General features: G+C 38.7%; 1 protein-coding gene across 2 annotated transcripts in view; it reads left to right on the top strand.

Annotated features, from left to right (window-relative positions):
- The first annotated feature begins 2,274 nt into the window (after positions 1–2,274).
- The window catches only part of zfyve26 (zinc finger, FYVE domain containing 26), a 31,605-nt gene continuing 12,154 nt past the window's right edge, over positions 2,275–21,725 (top strand). For both annotated transcript variants that reach the window (XM_082154949.1, XM_082154948.1), the window contains exons 1-23: positions 2,275–2,351; positions 2,833–3,110; positions 3,388–3,463; positions 3,569–3,649; positions 5,436–5,925; positions 7,542–7,666; positions 9,819–9,983; positions 11,985–12,073; positions 13,206–13,339; positions 13,424–13,615; positions 14,203–14,784; positions 15,108–15,278; positions 15,385–15,536; positions 16,138–16,381; positions 16,551–16,814; positions 16,898–17,017; positions 17,106–17,276; positions 17,501–17,737; positions 17,832–17,937; positions 18,025–18,869; positions 19,675–19,871; positions 20,193–20,297; positions 21,199–21,321. In XM_082154949.1, the coding sequence (XP_082011075.1) occupies positions 2,920–3,110; positions 3,388–3,463; positions 3,569–3,649; positions 5,436–5,925; positions 7,542–7,666; positions 9,819–9,983; positions 11,985–12,073; positions 13,206–13,339; positions 13,424–13,615; positions 14,203–14,784; positions 15,108–15,278; positions 15,385–15,536; positions 16,138–16,381; positions 16,551–16,814; positions 16,898–17,017; positions 17,106–17,276; positions 17,501–17,737; positions 17,832–17,937; positions 18,025–18,869; positions 19,675–19,871; positions 20,193–20,297; positions 21,199–21,321 (4,860 nt within the window). In that variant the 5' untranslated portion in view covers positions 2,275–2,351; positions 2,833–2,919. The remainder of the gene's footprint in view (positions 2,352–2,832; positions 3,111–3,387; positions 3,464–3,568; positions 3,650–5,435; positions 5,926–7,541; positions 7,667–9,818; positions 9,984–11,984; positions 12,074–13,205; positions 13,340–13,423; positions 13,616–14,202; positions 14,785–15,107; positions 15,279–15,384; positions 15,537–16,137; positions 16,382–16,550; positions 16,815–16,897; positions 17,018–17,105; positions 17,277–17,500; positions 17,738–17,831; positions 17,938–18,024; positions 18,870–19,674; positions 19,872–20,192; positions 20,298–21,198; positions 21,322–21,725) is intronic.

Raw genomic sequence — 21,725 nt, 5'->3', positions numbered from 1 at the left:
TTTATTAAACCAATCTCCTTCATTGAATTAACTAAAAAAAATAATTTCGATAAACTCAAAATTGTAAGGCAACCAGGCAACTTACCTTTTTAAGTATATATAACAACATGTATCAACAATATATATATATATATATATATATATATATATATATATATATATATATATATATATATATATATATATATATATATATATATATACAGTACCAGTCAAAAGTTTGGAAACGTTACTATTTTTAATGTTTTTGAAAGAAGTCTTTTATGCTCATCAAGCCTGCAGTTAAAAAACAAAAAAACAAAAAAACATAACAGTAATATTATGAAATATTATTACAATTTAAAATAATGGTTCTCTTTTTTAATATACTTTAAAATGTATTTTATTTTTGTGATGCAAAGCTGAATTTTCATCAGCAAGTACTCCAGTCTTTGGTGTCTTATGATCCTTCAGAAATCATTCTAATATGCTGATTTATGATCAATGTTGGAAACAGTTGTGCTGCTTAATATTTTTTTTATAACCTGAGATACTTTTTTCAGGATTATTTGATGAATAAAAAGTTAAAAAGAACTGTATTTATTTAGAATAGAAATCTTTTGTAACAATATACACTAGGCCTACCGTTCAAAAGTTTGGGAACAATAACTATTTTTTTTTAAAGAAATTAGTACTTTAATTCAACAAGGATGCGTTAAATTGATAAAAGGTGATGGTAACAATTTATATTGTTAGAAATGTTTTTATTTTGAATAAATGCTGTTAACGTTTTACTCATCAATGAATCCTGAAAAAAGTATTCCAAAAAAATATATTAAACAGCACAACTGTTTCCATCATTGATAATAACTGAGTATCAAATCATCATATTAAAATGATTTCTGAAGGATCATAAGACACCAAAGACTGGAGTACTTGCTGATGAAAATTCAGCTTTGCATCACAAAAATAAATTACATTTTAAAATATATTAAAAAAGAGAACCATTATTTTAAATTGTAATAATATTTCATAATATTACTGTTTTTTTGTTGTTGTTTTTTTGTTTTTTTTACTGCAGGCTTGATGAGCATATTAAGAGACTTCTTTCAAAAACATTAAAAATAGTAATGTTTCCAAACTTTTGACTGGTACTATATATATAAATAAAAAAAATTACATTGGAGAAATAGCCTACGAATAGCCTATGTAAAACTAGGTAGTAAGTTTTATTTGAATTCTGCATTTGAATAACTACAATGCTTAACCTCATACATTAAAGTGAAATTCTATCAAGATAAACACACTTGGGAATAAGTTCATATAATGGTGGAATCACAAACATGGACAACACACTCAAGAGACATAAGTCACATGAGGTGTCGCTATTGTTTCACATTCCCATCTAACCAGTCTGGCACTTTGTTTCTGCAATATGTTTTTACCACCCAGAGAGAGTTTCCAGGGCTTATAAGCTCCATATTACTGATCAAATTTCCCTGTGTCAGTCTCAAGGTTGTCTTATACACAAGCATGGTTAATTCTGTCTGTAAGTAAAATTTCTCATTGCTTTCTCAATTCAAATTAATAATTATAATATAAATAAGAAATAAGACTGCGGCTATCACGATGTAATGTTAAATAAACACGTGACATACGCACATACCTGTTCAGACCACATTCATGACTCCAACTTCATAAACCTTCATAACTGAATGAGTGACTGTGCTTCACACTTTACATCTACGTTTAGAGACTGTAAAAGTTTAGACGCGTCACTATCAAAAACATTTTCACAATAAATCCATACAATTTCAGGTCACAACAATATCCACCAGCATACAAAAATAAAAAGAGCCACTGGGATTCAAATATTAAAACAAAGGCATCCTAAATTGTCTACCGCCAGAGGTCGCTATAGCGGATCAGAAAAGTGAATCCTCCGTTTGAGTCGCATTCAGATCTGTCAAATCGTTGAATAGAATGTGTAAGAGAGAATTAAATTTTTACTGAAATGTAATTGGAAATCAACTACAGGAATAGCTATAAAATAGTGACTACATCAGAAAAAGACAGAAACGACTTTATATTGGTAATAGTTACATATGAATAATGAAACTTAATGTCACCAAAAATGAGAATTATTATTTAATTAGAACTCCAGCCCGTTGTGATAGGCTACATGTGATGCAATTTCATCTACCCCCCGGGATATTTCATTTCTATTGTTTTGACCCTTGAACTGACAGCTCCTGGATCAGCTGATTGAGTCACATGACTCGGCTCGCTCATGGCCACATACAGCTGATGATGGGAAGCGCATTTGAACGCGCTGATCTCTAGTGCGAGATAAAGAAGGACAAACCCAAATCGTAAGTGCTAATTTAACGAAATACTTATTTTTGTACACAGCGTAAAACGATGTACAGAATTTTGATAGTGTTAGTCGATTCCTTCCCCCTTTCCTAAACTATAGTAGGTCGGCACTGGGCAGTGTCTGTTGTTTTGCTGTCAGTATTTCACTTTCAGCTGATACATAAACGAAAGTTTGAATCACACTTATTGCAATGTAAACACATTATGGAAGTCGTCAAAAGCATAAATGCTGACATGTCTTCTGCAACTTTAGAAACATGTTCTTGCTCTTCTTTTCACGTGAATCAATTATTAAGTCAGTACAATTTTGTTGATTTTGGAATGTTAGGCTATTGAATACATGTATACATTAATATTTCAATATCTGTGTAGCAGCAAACGGAAATGTCTTATCAAAAAGTGTGGTTGTATTTTGCTTTTGATTTTATCTCAGTTATGATGGTTACAAAACCGGTGATGATTTTCCACCCCCTGTAGTCTTATGTCGAATACTTCATAACACACCCGAGGCCAGTAATCTTTCCGTGGACCTCAACAGACTGCTGGACTATCGGACTGTCTATCATGCATCCGTTTGGCCGTGAAGAAGAGACCTCCAGACGGGAGCTCTTCGGTTTCTTCACGCGGTGTTTGCGGCGCGGAGAGTGGGAGCTCGCGGGAGCCTGTGTGCGTCAGCTCGGCGACGAGCGCGGAGATGATCCACAAAGCACGCGGGACATCGTTAAAGCCATCGTTACCCACCCATATCTGCTAAGGTCAGTGAAACCCTGACAGAAATCAATAGGAATGCTTATTCAAGTCATAATAAACCACATGAGCCCATGTCGAAAACAATGTAAACAAATACATTTTCCTCTTTCTGTGGATGTTGCTTACTGTAGTTATAATATCTATTTATAGTATTTTGGCGGAAATGTGGTTGTATTGGTAAATGTTTATAAGTGGTACTCAATCTCACTATTGAGAGAGTTCAAGAAACTAAAGTTGAGAGATTTTAAGAGACACATCTGTTATTTTTCTGTTTTTACACAGGTGGGAAACAGTGGGCAGCCCTCACAGATTGGCCTGGTATTGGCTCCAAGTCCTGGAGAAACGGACTAAAATAAAGGTGTGTTTTCTGCTGGAAATAATTTTCCCATTGATGCTTCTTCCATCAGGAAGGATTCATCTCTCTTGCTTTTTCTAATTCAAAGTATGGGTAATTTCTCTGCAGGTGAGCGGGTCTGTGAAGAGAGAACTGGAGTTCTTGTTACTCTTAGAGGAACTTGAAGATGTCCCACAGTCTGTACTTAAGGTAGGACTATCTCCAACTACTGTATGTTGCCTTCACAGCCCTGACACTTTTGTAACAACTTTATGGCTTTATGTTGACAAAGCACAGATTGTTTCCTTTGAACTCTGATAAGGTTCTACTTTATAAGTTGTGCATGTGTGCACAGTTAAGCAAGACATGTAATAATGCTTTATTTTTGCTCTCCTTCTTCCATTCCAACAAATATTGAATACCCTTTCCATGTTTAAGAGTTATAATCCTTGACCCAAACCAACCAACTTTGAGATAAATCACATTTAATTAGATTTTTTTTAAAGTTTTGTGTGGTAATAATCTACTAATATAATTTTCATTGCAAAATTCCCAAATGCCGAATTGCAAATGAAACACCAAACAAATTCTTATTTTTGGCTAAAATTCTAAAGGTTGCATTTGGCTAAATGTCTTGGCTATTGGAAATAGTGTAGTGATGTATGAAGCACAGCTCACAGAGAAGTCGCTTTCAAACCAAACATCTTTCTATTGGTCAGCGCTGCAAATCTGCATATCCAACTTAAACCCGTTACAAAACCTTTCGCTCTCAAGTGAAATTCCATGCTGCGTGAAATCCTATTGAATTAAACAAACAACAACAAACGTGACTACACCTTATGGCAAAATTGCATGTATCCTTGGTAGAGAAGGAAATCCCAGAATGCACTGCAATAAGCTTATTGAGATAAAAAGTCCAAAATGCCATACCAGTGAAAAAAAAGTCCATTATAGTGCTTATATTTCAATCAATATTAAAAAGTATGAATAAATGTGCTACAGTATGTGTTTTTGTGATTATTAGAGTTTCAAGTAATTGGCTTAGTAACCAAGCATCTTAGATAATGCTCATCTAAGCTTGTGTCATTAGCTAATTGAATTCCATAAGTAAGGATTTAATAAATTATTTTGCAAATCTTAGGCAATTGCGCATTTTACAAAAATGTGTATCATCTCTTTGATAGTCTACAGACATCATAGATCTTTTTTTTAGATCTATACACTATTGTTAAAAAATAATTTCTTTGTTGAGATAGTGGTTTTTAAAACCACCAAAATGGACAATTCCTATTGTGAAATGTTGTAGTGTTTGTGCACATAATAATTTTTTTGTATATGTATATTGTCCTTTTTCATACTGTTACAACGGAATACAAAAGAGAAAAAAAGAAAAGAATCAGGAGGAAAAGAATGCATTGACTGAAAAGAGCTCCTGCCATAGATATTCTTGTTATACTGTCACATTAAAATAACAAGCGTTACATTATTCTCATGAGGTCTGAAAATAGAACATGAAGGAAATTTTACAGCTCATTCAGGATAAGGATTATTCGTAGCACAACCTTATGATTCAAATTGATTATTTTCTGTCTTTTTGAGTGGAACTTCCTCAAACCGAAAGTGCCTCCCATAATCTAAAACACAGTAATCTCTTTAGGAAAAAGGTGGATTGGCAGATGAGTTTAATCCTTCCCCTCTAGCAACCTGTCACTCACATACACTCAGCAATTAGCAAATGGAAATGATCCAACAATCCGATACATTTCCAATGGACTGAACCAACTGTCGCCCTACATTTATTCTTGTACGAGAAGCCGTTTCACTCAGTTATATGTCACAATAGGGTAGAAAAAACATTCACAATTTTCATTTCATGCCATCTTTAACTTCCAAAATAGTTAATTTTGTTCTTCCAATTTTGTCCTATATCTTCCATAGGAGCTTCCATAGGAGCTGCCTTCATTTTGTTCTTCCACTTGTCCTTTATCTTCCATAGGAGCTGCATGAAGCCTTCCTGTACTCTGAGGAAGTAAAGGGAAAGATTCCAGGTGATTCTACTCCTCCACTGAGTGCTGCTGTTCTATCCTGCTTCCGTTCTCTTTTAACCCGCCAGCAGCCGCGGCTCTGCCACTCTCTCATCAGCTTCCTTCAGCACGCGGACCACTCCAGAGACCATGCCTTACAGGACGTCTTCATCCAGCACCTCACCGCGAGAGTGAACGTGCCTGTGGAGGAGAGGAACGAGAAATGGGTGGAGGAGGTGTGTGCAGTGCTGGCCTTAGCACCATGGGGGTCCGAGAGGTCAGGTGCTGAGCTAGAGACACTGTGGAAGGGATTGTGGTCGGCTAGAGAAGGGCTCATGACGGAGGAGAGGATTCTGGGATGTCTATTGAGGCCACAGGGCCAAGCTCTGTTGACTGCATACAGCTCCACAGCGCTCAGATTGCTCAAAGAGAAACTGCTGGCAGAGGCTCCACACACACAGGGTGAGTCAGATAAGTTTACTGTAGTCATGTGAACAACCAGGTAAAGAATCACATTTTGTAGCCTTAATGTCATATTTTTTTCTATGAATCATGTAGCCAAATCCTGACACTGTAACACTAGTAACAGATTTGTCTGTTTTGTTAATGATCAATAGCCGCTTTTCCACCATCGAGCTGAACGGTTCTAAGAACAGCAAGGAACAGTTCCAGTTATATTTACACTTGAGCCTGGTACGACACGGCACGATTACAAACCGCTCTCGGCCCGGAACCGGTTGGCTAATCGTGCTGAACCGTGCTGGTAGAATGCATGTAGTGACGTCGCAACTCAGGATTGGTCACTTGTCTGTTGTCTGGCTACCGGTTTCTCTGTAGCTGGTTAAGTGCGCTATTTGAGCAACATAAATACAAATGAATAATAAAATAAAAATAAATATTATGATCATCCTCCATAATGGTAATGCATTACCAAGGCAACGACAGACGCATTAAAGATGCTGCTGGGCCGGATCGGCACGGAATGAACTGGTTAAGCAAAGAGAACGGTTTGGCCTGACGGTGGAAAAGCGGCTAATTTGTTGAATGGATAAAAAAGCAGTTGGAGACCTACGCCACACCTGAAAATGTCACAAGTAGGCAGGCAGACACATTCCCATTTACACCTGGTGTTTTAATCCTTCTCTTTTATCTACTTTCGACCACTTCTGTCCTGATTTTTTTCAAGGGGAGGGTCTATGGTTGGGTAAATGTATGGGTGTTTTTCAGATCTTTTGATTTAATGGACAAAATAAGCTTGAGCAATTTGAGCGATGGAAAAACATACGGAGAGCAGCAGCTTTCGTTTCTGCTCTGATAGCCACAAGACCATGCTGCATGTTGTGAGTGCGTGTTAGAAATCAGGAATGGTGAGAGAACATTTAGTATGTTTTTCATCTTCAAACCAAACTTGGATCTTCAGTCATCAAAGTTTAAATCCTGTCTGGCTAGCGCGCTTCCCATAATGTTTATGCATTAGGTCAGTAGACAGAGTAGGCGATCTTTTGTAGATGTTCGAACACATCCGACCACATGAACGTCTAGACTACGAAAGCAATCCGGTCGAATTTGTTTTCGACTACCTCTGAAAGTGGATGAAAGTGGACAAGCTCAAAAGACCCCGTTTACACCTGTATTTAGCGTCGTCCACTTGTGATCTGATCTACCAAAATGCTTAATGTTTTATACCAGGTGTAAACAGGGCCAAAGGGTTAATTCAAGTATTTATTTCTTTAAAAAAAAAAACATACTGACACCCTTCTTTTGAACAGCATTGTATCTGGAACCAAAAGCTAGCTCAAATATAATTTGAAGTATTTAAAAGGTAAATCTGAACCACCAAAAATACTGGCATTGGTTTCAATATGCGTGTCATGTTTTAAGGAAGTGAAGGAAACAGACTGTTCGTGGTGTGTTTGCCACCTCCTTTACTGTTGACTTAACACTTCTGCTCATGTGGTCCTAGTTCCCTCCTAAAATATTCTCAGTTGCCTCACCATTTGCATGAGATTGTTTTTTGATCAGACATCATTTTTTGTGTTCTTGATGCATGTCTGAAACTCATCTCTATTCCCTTCTAGTTGACTTGCCTGATCTGGAAAGGGTCATGCTTGGCCTGTGCTGTCATGGTGACAAGCGTTTGGTGTGGAAAGCCATTTACTTTGAGTGTTTGAGCAGTGGAAAACACTTTCTAGAGCAGGTCTTGGTAGGTGTACACAATCAGGCAAACAGTATCCTGCAAATAAGTTTGTATATCATTCAAATATAATTTGTTATTCTTTTTCTGCACTATCACCACTAGCTATGTTTCCATCCACCTGTTTTTATATGCATTTTGGGATATCGCACTATTATGCGCTCAACTGAGTGGGATTTTTTATCCAATAATAAAACAAGCACATAAACTACGATGGAAAAACATTTACAGAATAAATTCATTTTGGGACGGCATAACTGGACTAACCTGCAGACGGATCTTGTTGCACTGCATCTGATATGCTGTTTTGCTCATTCTGAAATGCCTGAGCAATGTCTGTCGTCAAAGTGTTTCAGTATAATTCAAACTGTCTTACATGACTGCATTCCCAAACAGCAGGCATCTGTCTCAGAAAGCAAGATAACATGGCCGTTTATTGCGTTTCATCTGCGCGCTCTGAGGAGTAATATATTATAGGCCTATATTATATACAGTGGCTTCTGCATCAACTTTTTTTTTATCGCCAGTTTATCAGGAAATTATTAGATTAGATAGATTAGATTAGATTAGATTAGATTCAACTTTATTGTCATTACACAAGTACAGGTACAAGGCAACGAAATGCAGTTTAGGTCTAACCAGAAGTGCAGGATATTCAGTGGTTCCATAAGTGCAGAACATGGATATGTACTGAATAAATATAGAGTTAAATACTATTATAAACAGAATTTTACAGATAGATTTGTCCTATGAATATAATATACAGATAACTATTACTGTGAACAGAATTTACAGCTAGATATGTACTGAATATAATATACAGATGGCTATTACTACAAACAGAATTTTTACAGATAGATCTGTACAATGAACATAATATACAGATGGCTATTACTATAAACAGAGTGTACAGGTGAATATGTACTATGAATATATATACAGATGGCTGTTACTATAAACAGAATGTGAGCATAATATATAGATGGCTATTACTATAAACAGAGTTTTACAGATAGATATATGTAATAAGTTAGGCTAAGATGAGCAGTATAACAATGGATTTAAAGTAGTGCAAATAAAGTTTGGACAGAAGCTATCCGAGTAAAAGTGCAGTGGAAAGTAATTGCATATTACAGTTAAAGTACGGTATTGCAAATGTATATGTAAACAATTGGTACTGTATAAATAAACAGTCGGCAGTGCAAATTGAGCATATTCCAGTCAAGGTAAGTAGGTAGTAGTGCAAGATGCAAATGTAAACAGTTGTTACTATAATAACAGTCAGCAGTGCAAATGAACATTATAGTATTGCAAATAACAAAATGGAGGCAGGTGTGAGGAGGGAGAGGAGAGTCAATCAGTATATGAGGGGAGTGGGATCAATGAGGGTTAGAGTTTAATAAAGAGACAGCTCTGGGGAAAAAACTGTTCTTTAGTCTGCTGGTCCTGGTCCAGGAGAGAAAACAGTCTGTGGGCTGGGTGAGAGGAGTCCTTAAGGATGCTGCGAGCTCGATGCAGACAGCGTTTCCTCTGGATGTGCTCGATGGCAGGTAGTGGAGTCCCAGTGATGCGCTGGGCGGTTTTCACCACCCGCTGCAGTGCCTTGCGCTCTGCAACAGAACAGCTCCCATACCACACTGTAGCACAGTTGGTCAGGATGCTTTCTATTGCACAGCGATAGAAGTTCACCAGGATAGTCGATGAAAGCTGATTCTTCCTCAGTGTCCTCAGGAAGAAAAGGCGCTGGTGAGCCTTCTTGACCAGGCAGGAGGTGTTGGTTGTCCAGGAACTTGAAACTGGAGACACGCTCAACAGCCATTCCATTGATGTGGATGGTGTCGTGTGTGCCTCTTGACACTTTCCTGAAGTCCATGATGAGCTCCTTCGTTATATTATAGTATATAATATATTATTATAGGCCTATATTATATACAGTGGCTTCTGCATCAACTTTTTTTTTTATCGCCAGTTTATCAGGAAATTATGATTTTTTCCCCCCAAATTCGCAACTTTGGATGGAAACATAGCAACTGTCTTAGATAGTCAGCGAGAGTCAAGTTTCTTTCCTTTAAAAAAACATGTATAAAAGTGTATAGATGAAAGCAACTCAAAGTTTCCTTTAGTGGTATAATTGCAATAATCCATCCTCTTTTGTTTGCAGCTTACTGGTTTAGATCTCATAAAAAGGGAGGAATTCTCCAAACTGGAAACACTGTTGCAGACTGAGTTTCAGCCTTTGTCCCGTCTCTTGTTGTTGCTGGGCTGGACACATTGTCAAAGCCTGGATTCTGCCAAGAACCTTCTTAGAGTCCTGCATCACCAACAGGTTTGTAGCCAGATATTTGACTGTCAGTACAAAGTCTGGTCCTTTCTGCTGAGCATTCTGGCCAAGAACAACTCACTAAGACAGATATTTCATTGATATGTACTGATATAGAACAATGAATTCTATGACTATGAGTTGATAGAACAATAATAGACTGGTGAGGCAAAAATAGTTGCACAGAAATGTTGGCCTCTGACCAGCTACACAGTAAACACAAAAAAAATCATTCATATCAGCAACCCAGTGTCTTGGTAACACAACATTGTTAATAAAAAAAGAAAAAAAAAACTAACTGCCTGAAAATGGCAATGTCACCTAGATTTAGTCATTTTCTGTTTAAAAGAACCTTCTTTAAAGGCTTTCAATTCCTGAAAATGTTTATATAATAATCCTAAAGTTACAAGAACATATACTTCAAAAATCCCCTCCAGCTGAGGTGTGATCATGACATGCACTTCTAAATGTTGTTTGCACATGCAACACATTTCAAAGTTGTGGCCTGGAGATACAGTCGTGCTCAGAATTAATTATACCCCTGGTAAATATGCAAAAAAATGGCTGTAAAAAAATAAATCTGCATCGTTTATCCTTTTGATCTTTCATTCAAAATTTTTTTAGCACACCAGGGTGCTAGGAACATGAAATTGTCCAGCTATGACTTCTTGTTTCACAGGAGTTTAAATATGAGGAAACAATTTCCCTGAATCATCCATCACAATGAGTAAAACCAAAGAATATAGTTCTGATGTGCAGCAAAAGATTGTTGAGCTTCACAAAATAGAAAGTGCCTGTAAGAAAATAGCTAAAGAATTGAAAATCCCCATTTTGACCATCAGGGCAATAACTAAGAAGTTATAATCAACTAAAGATGTTTCGAATCTGCCAGGAAGAGGACGTGTGTCTATATTGTCTTAATGGACGGTAAGGATGAAAGTTTGAGTGGCCAAAGACTCTTCAATAATGACAGATGGAGAATTGCAGAGATTACTTGAGTCTTGGGGTCAGAAAGCCTATTAAAAAAAAAAATCAAACAACCCCTACATCCCCACATGTTGTTTGGGAGGTTTTCAAGAAAAATGCTCCTCGCTCATCCAAAAACAAACTCCAGCATATTCAGTTGTCAGACACGACTGGAACTTCAGACGGCACAGGGTTCTGAGGTCAGATGAAACTAAAAAAATAGCTTTTTGGCAGCAAACACGCTAGATGGGTTTGGTGCACACAAGAATAAAAAGTACCCCATGTGTACCCCAGGTCCTGGACTTCTTATTCAGATACATGGCATCGTGGATTCCATCAAATATCAACAGATAAAAATTCAAAACCTGACGCCTTCTGCTAGAAATCTTATATTGGGCCGTGGTTGGATCTTCCATCAGGACAACGATCCAAAACAAACATCAAAATCAACACAAAAATGTGTTCGGGAGCACAAAATGAAGCTTCTGCCATGACCGTCCCAGTTCCCTGACCTGATCAGTGGAGTGAACTGAAGAGAAGAAGCACCAACATGGATCTGGGAATCTGAAGGATCTGAAGAGATTCTGTATGGAGGAATGGTCTCTGATCTCTTGTCAGGTGTTCTCCAAACTCATCAGGCATTATAGGAGAAGACTCGGAGCAGTTATCTTGGCAAAAGGAGATTGCAAAAAGGTATTTAATAAAAGGGTACCAATAATTGTGGCCAACGTGTTTTGGAGAAAAACATTTATTTCATAATGTGATTTCCCCCCCACTTTCAATTATTTTACTACAATGAAAGGTTATATTTTTGCCAATTTTTTGAATGAAAGATCAAAAGGATAAATGATGCAGATTTATTTTTTACAGCCATTTTTGATCAGATTTACCAGGGGTATGATTCATTCTGAGCACGACTGTATATTATATATTTTTTCTGTCTTTTTTTCTTATATATGTTTATTTATGTGTCATTTGTGAATGATTACACATTAGTTTATGTAAATGAATGAGCGAGCCTTTCTTTCTTTCTCTCTGTAGCCCCAGACCACTGATTCAGTATTGAGTGAGTTAGCCTGCACTCTGTCCTCTCGACTTGCTGTACTGGAATGGTGCGATCAGAACAATCCGTGAGTTAAAACACTGTTTGTACATTTTCACATAAAAATCATTTCCTGTTATAGATTAATAGCTATTTCTTCACCTTCACTACAGTTTAAAGGTTTGGGGTCGGTAAGATTTTAAAATGTTTTAAAAGAAGCCTCTTATGCTCACCAAGGTTACATTTATTAGATACAGTAAAAACGATTTAAAATAACTGTTTTCTATTGATGTTTTATTTATTCCTGTGATGACAAAGCTGAATTTTCAGCAGCCATTATTACTCTAGCCACATGATCCTTCAGGAATCATTCTAAAATGATTTATCTAATACATCATTTTAATATGCTGATATGATTGCATTTCTTGTTGTTATCAATGTTTTATCAATGTTTTTTTATGGATAGAATGTTCAAAAGAGCATTTATTTGAAATAGAAATCTTTTGTAACATTATAAATGCCTTAAAGGGTTAGTTCACCCAAAAATGAAAATTCTGTCAGTAATTACTCACCCACATGTTGTTCCAACCCAGTAAGACTTTCGTTCATCTTCGGAACACAAATTAAGATATTTTTGATGAAATCTGAGAGCTTTCTCACTCCTCATAGGCTGCTCTGTAATTGCATCTGCCGGCCCAGAAAAGTTAGTAAAGACATCGTTAAAATAGGGACTACAGTGGCTCAACCTTAAGTTTATCAAGCAACTAGAATACTTTTTGTGCGCAAAAACAAAGAAAAATAACGACTTTATTCAACTATTCATTTTCTTCCGTTTGGGTCTCTGACGTGAGTTCACGAGAGCGCCACGACGCATGCGCGAGAACTGAGAAGATGATGCAGATGGGTCTCGATGTAATGTTTAAAATGGTTCTAAAGTGTGCATTTCCTGGATGTCCAAATCGTGAGAAACCAACGAGTAAACGTAAAAGTAACTTACCAATGCCGCAAAATGAATGGCTTACCTTTCTTACCTTAACGAAAGTCTTCAGTAGGGTGAGTAATTACTGACAGAATTTTCCTTTTTGGGTGAACTAACCCTTCAACTGTCGCTTTTGATCAATGTAATGGTTCTTTGCGGAATAGAAAAACCTCACTGACCCCAAACTTTTGAATGGTGGAGTATGTTCTTTTTTTGTTCACTGTTATGCATACTTACACAGAGGGATATCCCATGAATCCTTGCTGAGTCACTTACACATGCTGGACCATCACTCTGCACTGTATGTGCTGCACTGCCTGACACCCCTTGCCAAGTACGAGGAGCACAAGGTGCTTGAACTACTGCAAAGAACAGGTAAAAGAATCATGCTGTCACAGGGGGTTCATTTAAATTCACACACATCTGCTGAACATTAAAATCTATATTTCTCATTTGTAGGAAATCCTTCATTAGTGGACTCACCCAACTTCTCTGTCCAGCGAAACATCACTCTGTTTCAAGGCTTCTGTGCCATGAAGTATGCCTTGTACGCCATCTGTGTGAACGCACACATGCATACCGGCTGCCTGGACTGTGAGCCTCGGCATCAGCAGCAGACAGAGGCGGGACAGGGGGAGGAGCCAGCTGAAGGTGACCGCTGCTTTTTTCCTCTAGGAAAACAAAAACTTGTTAGATCAACCTTAATAAGCTCGTGATAATATAAACTATACCAGAGTGAATTTAATATGATCTTTCCATTTAATTTTCACATTAAGTGAGCAAAAATATAATTTAATCACCAAAATTTTGCTAACTACATACTTCCCATACTCTTATTTGTGTTATTTCATAGTTTTTATGAATTCATTGTTCTAAAATGTGGGCTATAGTGAAAGATTTAATAGGTGTGTCCAAACTTTGACTGGTAGTGTGTTTCTTTTTTATTTATAGCTTTATTTATTTTTATGTTATTAATTTTGTAATTATTTTTAAATACATTAACAAAAACATTTCATTGCATTATTTGTATTATATATTATGGTTTCAATGATTTACTAAATGCCATGGTGCAAGAATTCGGTAATTATTCAGGACATACATCATTGTATCATCAAAATATGATACACCACTTTTTGCAAAATAACTTCTTTTTTTCTGTTTAGTTTTTATAAGAAAATGGACAAAAAAAATGTGATGTTTCATCCTGGCTCTTCCCTTTAATTTCTTACTCTTCCCAGGATGCTCCGATTTGTTACAGCACTACCTATCAGAATGTCAGCTGTACCTAGAAGCTGTTCCGGCATTATTCCGTTTGGAGCTCTTGGAGAACATTTTCTCCCTCCTCTTCCTGTCTGACACTGACTTCAGCCCACAAGATCAGTCTAGCACTGGCCCAGAAGCCCAACCAGACACAGAGAGAATAAAATCAGACAGTACCAAAGGTGTGAGTATGGCTGAGAGCATCTTAAAAGTAGAAAATGTTGGAAAGATGGAGGGATTGAAGGAAGAGGTCCAGGATGGAGAGTCTGATCAGATAAACCCTGAACTGGGCCACCTGACATCAGGGTGTCGGGGGTTTCTGGTGGATTTGAGTGTGATGGAGCGGATTCTACGGCTGGTGAGGGAGGGCTTGGAGGGTGTGTGTGGGGTCGGGCAGGAGGATGGCAGGGCGCTTGCGGCCGATGTGGAGTTGGCAGAGAGTCTGGGATGTTCTGTTACTGCGGAAACATTCAGCGCCCGGTTACAGAGATTGTCTAAATACACAGCAGAGGCCCAATGGAGACTGCAGATTGTTACTAGTAACAATGGCAATGGGAATGGTGAGCAGTTTTATATAGGATTTTGACATTCTTACTGTGTGTTTATTTGAATCAAAAGTGACAGTAAAGACATTTATAATGTTACAAAAAAAGATTTCTGTTTCAAATAAATGCTGTTCATTTGAACTTTTGAAGAATCATGAAAACATGTATAATGATTAATGTATCAGTATTAAGCAGCACAAGTGTTTTCAACATTGATGATGATGTTTTTTGTGCAGCAAAATCAGCATATTAGAATGATTTCTGTCAAAAACATAAAAAAACAACAACATTTGAACAGTAGTCTTTGTATTCACGTCTGTGTGTGTTGTGTTTTATAGATGGCTTGTACCTCCCATCTCCACTCCCCAGTCCGGCACTTCCTCTGAAACGCGAGGGTAGTGGCAGCAGCAGTTCAGGCGTACGGAGGAGGAGAAAAAACCACCGGCATCGCTCTGAACGTCCCGTCTCATCTGAACGACAGAACGGGGAGGTCAGCACCAGCACCTCAGGTCAGCACACACACACACACACACACACACACACACACCTACAAAAGCTTCCTTACCAAATCATGGCTAAATACTAATGTTGATAATTGGTCATGCTGCCTTGCAGACGGTGGTGTGTGTGTTGGAGCCGCTTGGCGTGGAAGTGAAGCGTGTCCGTGTGGTGGACCTCATAGCTGGCTGGTTCCTGCGATGCTCTCCCCTCCCGAGTCTCTCCTCATCGCATGCATACGCAGAGGCAACAACATAGAGGCCCAACAGGTGAGATATGATGTCATAGATGATGGTGAGATTTTTGAGAGGTCTGTAAAGAAGCAGAGCCTTAAAATGATTGGCGATCCAAGCCATATTCTTTATAAGGAGTATGAGCTGATGCCCTCGGGCAGGAGATATAGGGTACCGACCTGTAAGTTGAATAGGTATAAATTCTCTCTAATTCCATTATCAATTAAATTATTGAACAATAAGTAATTATTGGTGTGTGTGGGTGAGGTTAGATGATGTGGAATGTGTTGGCTATTGTGTAATGTCTTAGGTGTTAGGTATATAGTGTATTAGAATTGTAAATGTCATTTGGAAATGTTATGTTTTGGGTTGTATGGATGAAGTGTGACTGCATGGTGGATTGTTGTGTGTTGACCTGCTCTCTCGATTGACCAAGAAAAAATTCTCCTAAGTGAGACAATAAAGGATTAACTAACTAATGATGTCATTCCAATTATGTTGAAGTCACTGTCTATTGACATTGTAAATATGTTAAAAATATTTATTCTTATTCTGTGTGGGCCTGCTCATTAGTCAGTGTTAGTTCAGATCCATGTTTTTGGGCTTTTTAAATGCCTTGTGTATGTTTGTTTATTAGGTGATTGCGATGTATGGTTTGGAGAACTCTGAGTGTGCAGGTGAACTGGTCTTTATGGACCGGTACCGGGAGGTTCTGAACGAGCTGGCTCAGGTGGAACAGAAGATAGAGAGCCAGTCACTTTCTTCATCGTCCTCGTCTTCAGAGGGTATAAGCACAGTGGTTGTTGCTCCAGTGGGCAGGACCAGAATGGGCAGCAGCAGCAGATTCACACTTAAGAGTATTGGGAGCGCAGCAGCTGCAGGTATTACACACACACACACACACACACACACTTACACTTATGAATCTAAAGAGAAAATACCACAGACTTCTATTTTGCTATAACGCTATAATTTCTAAAGAATAAAATGGGCCATGTTATTGTGAATTAAGGATGTCTGTAGACCCCCTTGTTATTTTTCTTTCCTCAGGCATGGCTTTTTATTCCATTTCTGATGTGGCTGAACGTTTGCTTAGTACCCCAAGCCGGCCGATACCCTGTCTAGAGGACAGCTACTGGCTGTCCCAGTGCTCTATAGACTCCCCTGACCTCGTACGACCCCTGGTGGAAGAGTTTAGCCCTGCAGCTATGGCGGCCTTTGACCTCGCCTGCTGTCACTGCCAACTGTGGAAAACTTCACGGCAGCTGCTTGAGACTGCAGAGAGAAGACTCAACATCTTTCTGGAGGCTAGAGGTGAGATTACATCAATCAGCTTTATTTGGGCCATCCTTATTGCTGAGCCCTGACTTATTTTACATATATTTTTCCTACTGCAGGTGTACGAGTTGATGCAAAGGTTCCTCACGCCAACGGTATTAGAGGCTTCCCTTCAGTACTGCAACAAATCAGCAAGGTCCTTAACAGAACCTCCGTCAGCAAAGGCACAAGTAAAACAGGTCTGAAGTATTCACACTCATGCGCACATACATATTTTTTAGTTATTCCTTATATAACATCTTTATTTTAACATCTTACTCTCTCTAGATTGTAATGGAGAGGAGAATGCTGTTTACTGCCCCTTTGGCTGTAGTGCCCAGGAAGTGCTGCTGTCGTGTCATTTAACATTAACAGAAGAGAGTATCGCCTCTCGTCTAAACCTGAATCAGCGTTTAGAGGTCACGCTTCAAACCCTGACCTCTGCCACCAACACCTCAGGTACTAGCAAAGTGAGCTAGCCATTGTTTTTGTGCTTGTTTCAGCATGCCCTGAAACTTTATGGCACACTGAAAACCCTGGCATAGATTTACATTGACTCAAAAATGTTGATGTTTTGCAGCTTATTTTCAGTAAATGGGATGGGCTTTTTAATTCATCGTTTTCTATGGCGTGTCCCCTTTGAATTTAATTTATTCATTTTGTCATCTTTTGTTCCCGTGTAGTAGACGCTCTGGCGGGGAGCTCTCTCCTGACAGCGCTGGCCGAACAGGCTGGTCTCAAGCAGTCTGAACTTGATTCCCACCCGGTACGAACTGCTATGAAACAACTCCTGCAATATCTGGACCAGCTCTGCCCGTTTGAGCCTGACAGCGCCCCTGGCAGACCAGATTACATACGCAACTTCCTTGATTACGTCAACGTGTTGGCTTCAGTACTGGTGCGCAGTTTATGGTCAGAGGGTAAGACCAAACATTCTAATAAACAGAATTATTAAAAAGTAATGTCTGTAAAGTATTATGAGCTCTGAGTCTGATATTTGTGATCTGATCTCAGATCAATCCATGGAGGTGAAATTGGGAAATCCTCTTTTACTATTGCTTCAGTCGCCTACCCAGCTCCTCTCTCTCCTTCTGTTCGACAGACAGGTGTCACCTGACAGGTAATGAAGGATCTGTCTTTCCTGAAAGTGCTGGACTTTACAAATGTACAAATATTTATCATCAGTCACATTCTTTTCTCTTTGCAGGGTTCTTTCTCTCTTGCAGCAGGAGCAGTTGCGTTTGAGTGTGCAACAGGTTATAGTTCAGCGCTGCTGTGAAACTCTTCCTCTCTGGGATTCTAGGGCTATGACCTTTTCTCAGGGGCAACCGAGGATTGCAGGGTTCAACGGCGGGGCGTTCTGCCCGGCCAGCATTGCCTCAATTTTCCAGCAGCACGCTCAGGAGTGCGCCCCTTCCCTTGACCTCTCTGACCTTGCTACATCCTCTGACCCTAGCTCTGAGTCTGAGGTCTCACTGGAGGACACATCTGCTACATCCACAATCCTCTCCACCTCTCCGCCCTCACCATCTTCATGTCCTCCTTCTTCTTTTCTCCTCACTCCATCTGCGCTGTCTTTTCTGAAGTCCCGTTCCCCACTTGTTGCCGCGCTGGCCTGCCTCAGCGCCAGTCGGGGTGGCGTGATCCGGGCAACTTCCTCTGGCTGGTCAGGCTTGCCTTCATATTTTCGCGCATCTGGACGTAAAGAAGCAGTTTTGGACGGAGACCAGATCGCAAGAGAAGGGGAAGCCCTGCTAAAAAACTTCCCTATCCTGAGAATGTACCTCCGGTCCATGGCTGAGCCAGTTCTGGGGGTCTCGTTGGAAGCAGAAGAAGGTCTTGGGCTGGCTCTCTGTGGGAAGCCCGTGGTGGGAATGCTGTTTTCTGGCCTGCAGGGCAATGCAGCGCAAGCAATGGCTGCTGAAGCATTCCAGCAATCCCTAAATGTTGGTGATCTGAACAGAGCCCTAGAGCTCCTAGAGCTTTATGCACAACCCTGCAGCCAGGAGGGGGCCCTCCGGGACAAACTACTGGCATGCACTGCTCTGCAAGGTAAGATTCCTCTCAGATTTACAGTACCTGCAACAGAATCTGGGATTAAATGTAACAAAATACCTCAGATACTGTATGTAAAATTTCAAGGCAAAAAATGCCTAGTCTATTCTATTCTTCTGGGTTTTGTGACATTTTTGTGACCTGCAACTGCAAGGTATCTTTATTCTTTTTGTCTGCATTGTCTTTATTCAATATCTTTTAGGTGGGTGTTGTTAAAGTCGCAATAAAACTGAAGTAGGGACATCTTTTCATCCATATTGCGATGTAAATGGATTATCAAAAAAGAAAATCTATAGAGCGAGGACTAAATGATAGGAGAAGGCCTGCATACATTACCAGAGAGAAGTCTTTTTTTCAGTTTTGACATTTTGATTAAATACTACGAGGTGTAAAAAAAGTGAACATTTGCACAGATGAATTTTTCACAATAAGATCTATAAAATACCTTTGGAAAATATACTTTAAATTTGCAGCTAATAAAAAGTGTCTTTTGATTAGGGAAAAATAAAAAATGTCTCAACAGAAACAGTGATAACACCTTGATTGTTATGATATCACGCGCATTATTTTCAACATCTTTTATTTCGTAGGTAATTGTTCAGATTGAGAATTCATTTAAATCAGTTGATTCAGTATCTGACAGTTATGTTGTGTTAAAAATATTCCTTGAAGGTACAAAATGCCCCTGAAAATATATTTCTGGCGGGCATTGTCCCATAAATAATACAAAAAAAATTTCAGATAGTCTTCGGCAAGACTATAAAAGAGGAAGTTTAACAGGTAACTATGTCTTTTTGTAAAGAAAGCAGCGGTGTGGAGCAGTTGTTTCGTGTAAGGGACTGGGAGCTGCGTGGACGTGTGGTTCTGCAGGGTTTGGACCGATGGCCTTTACAACACTGTTTAGAGTTGCTGCAATTCTGTCTCAGTGACCAGAACACCCAGGATCCTCTCCGAGAGCAGCTTCAGCAGAGGAAACAGGAGCTGGACATGTACCAGCGGGTCAGTCTGACACCGCAATTCTCTACTGAAACCTTATTTACTCTTGTGGCAAAAGGAATTCTCTGTTTAGCAGTTTGCTTGTATTTTAGGTTGCCACCCATGACTAAAGAAAAACTTTGACACTTTGATGTGCAAAAAACATGTCAGCATGTCAACAAGAAAAAACTGTTACACCATGTCATCTTCTGTCTGGGTTTATAAGCTCCAGACAGAAGCTTAAATTACTGATTTATTTTCAGATTGCAATCAGTGCAAGTTTATGCACATAACTGTAATGGCCATATTTTAGAAGTTGTCTGACGACATCGTTTTGTTGTTTAGATGCTGAGTTTGGAGCTACCGTTGCTGTGTGAGACCTGGCAGGAGTTGAGGGAGAAGTCTACAAAGAATCCTGAATCTGTCTTCAGTTTGATGCTGGAGGCCAGGGTGAGATTATAGAACCATTCAAATAAAACAATCTTTGATTTGGGCATCACTCAGAGCTACGACTGAGATGCCTGGTTGCATCTAAATTATGTTTACATTGTAGTATATTGACTCGACTGTACCAACAATACATGGAGATTAATTAGTCTTTTCCACAGTTTTGTGTTTCTGGCTTCCAGATTGGTGCTTGCAGAGTAAACTTATTTCCAATAACAACAATTGGCCGAGCCTAACAAGTATAATTTGGGTGTCTTTGTTCGAATTAAATATTTAGAAAATGTTTGAACTGTGGTGCTGAAAATGCCACAACTGTGACGAAGACCCAGGACTATATTCACTATATTATATATCTATATCACTTACTATATTTTGAGTCGCCTCCAGGCCATCACAAATGCTAGTTTGTTTAATTCTAAATGGTGGCACTAATATTAAGTAATTTATGTCATTCTATGTGTGTTTTTGGTGTGACTGCATAGTTGTACTCTGTGTGAAAACTTTTCGAATCTGGTCAATGAATTCAACAAGGAAGCATAAAAGAGGTTATGAAATTTGAACTTTAGTTGACCCTGCTGTATGTCTGCAGCTGTTTACATAAGACCAAAATGCTTTCTAGAGTATAAAACAGGAGATTAGAGTGAATTTGGGTAACAATCAAGTCATTTTGTGTGAAATGGAGGAGGTTACGGTTTTCAGTAACCTGTTATGCTTCCTTGTAAGATACAGTGTCCCTACTGAATATCTGCAGCTCTTTATATCAAAAGTGTTATTTAGATAATAGCATGCTAATATAATAGGTGCAGACCCAGAGTGGAACTAACTTGTACCCTGTGCAGTGACATCATTTCCGATTCTAGTAAAAAAGGCCTATAATACGAATGATCAGTTTGTGTGTTCTCAGGAGTTTGAGTTGTGTGGCCAGTGGGTGCAGCTGTATTCAGTTTCTGATCAGTCTCGAATGCAGCTACAGACCGAACACCTGCTATTCCTCCTAGAACAGAATTACACAGAAGATGCTTTTCAGGTATGTATATTTTATGATTTCTCTTGGCTTCAATTTTTGTATAGAAACATATGAATACCCTACATCTGTATTAAGTTGAAAAACTTAGTTAAAACTGGATAAAAGACTTGGACCCAAATTGGGCCTTCCATATGAATCACATGAAAGCATATACTGAACACTACCATTCAAAAATGTGGGGTCTGTTGGCTTTTTTAATGTTTTTTAAAAGCAGTCTCTTATGCACATCAAGGCTGCATTTATTTGATAAAAAATACAGTAAAACAGGAATATATTAAATATTATTAATGTAACTGTTTTCTATTTTAATATATTTTTAAAATGTAATTTATTCCTGTGATGGCAAAGCTGAATTTACAGTGTTACATGATTTGGTCCTCAAGAAACATTTCTTATTATCAATG

The sequence above is a fragment of the Leuciscus leuciscus genome, assembly GCF_965113295.1.
Source record: "Leuciscus leuciscus genome assembly, chromosome: 22".
NCBI classification, from domain to species: domain Eukaryota; kingdom Metazoa; phylum Chordata; class Actinopteri; order Cypriniformes; family Leuciscidae; genus Leuciscus; species Leuciscus leuciscus.
Note: the sequence above shows the minus strand (reverse complement) of the source record. Positions and strands in the feature narration are given on the sequence as shown.